General features: G+C 66.9%; 1 protein-coding gene across 1 annotated transcript; it reads left to right on the top strand.

Moving 5' to 3' along the window:
- The first annotated feature begins 522 nt into the window (after positions 1-522).
- Positions 523-1,880, top strand: Neurod2 (neuronal differentiation 2). Its single transcript, XM_055620419.1, has one exon. The coding sequence runs from the start codon at positions 523-525 to the stop codon at positions 1,747-1,749; it is 1,227 nt and encodes a 408-aa protein (XP_055476394.1). The 3' UTR covers positions 1,750-1,880.
- Positions 1,881-2,751: the final 871 nt, after the last annotated feature.

The raw sequence follows: 2,751 nt of genomic DNA, 5'->3' as shown, positions 1-2,751 counted from the left end.
GGCCGGGGGCGGCGCGCGGCCAACTTGCAAATTGGATTAGGGAGCGTGGGGGCGGTGAGAGGCACCGGAGGGGCCGGGACCGGGCACCGGGCAGCGGTGCCCACGGCAGCCGCCCAGCCCCTCTCCATCACCGGGAGGGAGAGAGCAGGCTTTGGGGCGCGAGCACCGCCCCCCCCCAAACCCCGAAGAGGGACCCGGCCCTTTAATCCCCCACCCGGCCCCCCTCCCGGGGGCCCCCCCCCCCCGACACCCGCCCGGGGCGCAGCCAGGGCCCAGCTCCGGGGGGGCGAGGGCCTGGGCCGCGGTGCCCGCCCCGCAGGCAGCCGGGCAGGGCTGGGCCGGCTCTGGGTGGGGCAGCGAGACGAGGTGGGCATCGGGGTGGTGGGGGGGGGGGTGCCCGGAGCCGGAGCGCGCCCCGAGACTTGGTGGGGGGTGGAGGCGGGTCGGGGGGCCTCCCCGGAGCTGCCCTCACTCTGTGCCGTCTGTCTCCCCGCCCCCCCGGGGCGCCCCCCACCAGGCACCATGCTGACCCGCCTGTTCAGCGAGCCCGGCCTGCTCTCGGACGTGCCCAAGTTCGCCAGCTGGGGCGACGGCGACGACGACGAGCCGCCGAGGAGCGACAAGGGCGACGCGCCACCGCAGCAGCCGCCGCCGCCGCCGCCGCCTCCTCCTCCACCACCTCCTCCCCACGCCGCCCCGGGCACCGGGGCACCGGGAACCGCCCGGGCCTCCAAGCCCGTGTCCCTCCGCGGAGAAGACGTCCCCCAGGAAGCCGCGTTGGCCGAGGTCAAGGAGGAAGGGGAGCTGGGAGGAGGCGAGGACGACGACGACGACGACGACGAGGAGGGCCTGGACGAGGCGGAGGGCGAGAGGCCCAAGAAGCGGGGGCCGAAGAAACGCAAGATGACCAAGGCGCGCCTGGAGCGCTCCAAGCTGCGGAGGCAGAAGGCGAACGCGCGGGAGCGCAACCGCATGCACGACCTGAACGCGGCGCTCGACAACCTGCGCAAGGTGGTGCCCTGCTACTCCAAGACGCAGAAGCTGTCCAAGATCGAGACCCTGCGCCTGGCCAAGAACTACATCTGGGCCCTGTCGGAGATCCTGCGCTCCGGCAAGCGGCCGGACCTGGTGTCGTACGTGCAGACGCTGTGCAAGGGCCTGTCCCAACCCACCACCAACCTGGTGGCCGGCTGCCTGCAGCTCAACTCGCGCAACTTCCTCACGGAGCAGGGCGCCGACGGCGCCGGCCGCTTCCACGCCTCGGGCGGTCCTTTCGCCGTGCACCCCTACCCCTACCCCTGCTCCCGCCTGGCTGGCGCCCAGTGTCAGGCGGCCGGAGGCCTGGGCGGGGGCGCGGCGGCGGCTGCGCACGCCCTGCGGACCCACGGCTACTGCGCCGCCGCGGCCTACGAGACGCTGTACGCGGCGGCGGCGGCGGGGGGCGGGGGCGGCGGCGCCAGCCCGGACTACAACAGCTCCGAGTACGAGGGCCCGCTCAGCCCCCCGCTCTGCCTCAACGGCAACTTCTCCCTCAAGCAGGACTCGTCCCCGGACCACGACAAGAGCTACCACTACTCTATGCACTACTCGGCGCTGCCGGGCTCGCGGCCCGCGGGCCACGGGCTGGTGTTCGGCTCGTCGGCCGTGCGCGGCGGCGTGCACTCCGACAACCTCCTGTCGTACGACGTGCACCTCCACCACGACCGGGGCCCCATGTACGAGGAGCTCAACGCGTTTTTCCATAACTGACGCCCCTCGCGCGCCGACCCCCTCTCCTCCTCCTCCTCCTCCACCTCCTGGGCCTCGGCCTTTGGGCTGGGGTCCTCCCCCCTCGGGGACGCCCTCGGGGCGCGCGGGGGGTTCTGCGGCTCTCCGCGGCGGTGGCGCGCGCTCTGACCTGTGGGTGGCCCGTCCCAGGGGCCTGTCGCTCGGCCCTGGGGACTCGCCTTCTCTCTCTCTCTCTCTCTCTCTCTCTCTCCCCCCAACGGGCTTCCTCCCCCCCCTCCTTGGAGAGCACCTCTAGGGACCTCCCGCTCAGCCCTCCCAGGAGACCCCCTCCGCATTCCCAAACTTGGGTTTTCTCTCCCCTCCCCCCCAGGCCGGAAGGCGTTGGTTAGGGGCAGCTAGCTGAGTTTCGGGATGGTGACTCTTTCCCCCTCACCCCCACTTATGGTTACTTTAAAAAAAACAGACGCCGAGCTGCCCAGGCCGAAACGAGTTGCTATCTGTTCCTTCTAGAAGAAGGCAAAAGCCAGGGCGCCCAAACGCCTTCACCCCGACCCGAATCTCCGCGGGGTTTTTTTTTTTTTTTTTAACTTTTTATTTCGGTGGGAAGGGATGCGGATTGAGAGGAAAGAGAGAGGCAAAGCCAATTTGTAACTAGGATAATTTTTCCTTTTCCCTTTTTAAAAAAAAAAAAACAAAAAACAAACGAACATACAAAAGGAAAAAAAAAAGAGAAAAAGGAAAAAAAAAAAAAAAAAAAGGCAGAGAGGCAACGGGAGGCCGAACTCAGAGTCCGGATCGGAGAGAAAACGCAGTAAGAACTTTTAGAAGCAATAAAGGCAAAAATAAATAATAATAATAATAATAATATACTACCAATAATAATTTTTAAAAAGACACAACTATCTATGCAAGGAGGTTCTGACTGAGCCTAGCAGCCCGGCCCGGGACGCCCCCTCGGGTCCGCCGGCTGCCCCGCCCACGCGCGGATCTGTGCACTTTGGTGAAGTGGGGGGCCCGCGCCGC

The sequence above is a fragment of the Psammomys obesus genome, unplaced genomic scaffold (genome assembly GCF_907164565.1).
Source record: "Psammomys obesus unplaced genomic scaffold, mPsaObe1.curated_primary_1811, whole genome shotgun sequence".
Classification (NCBI taxonomy): domain Eukaryota; kingdom Metazoa; phylum Chordata; class Mammalia; order Rodentia; family Muridae; genus Psammomys; species Psammomys obesus.
This window is presented reverse-complemented; position numbering and strand designations above follow the sequence as displayed.

Bases quoted from the DNA above. Each gene is read 5' to 3' on its own strand.
- Neurod2 (XM_055620419.1), top strand. From the start codon at position 523: ATGCTGACCCGCCTGTTCAGCGAGCCCGGCCTGCTCTCGGACGTGCCC.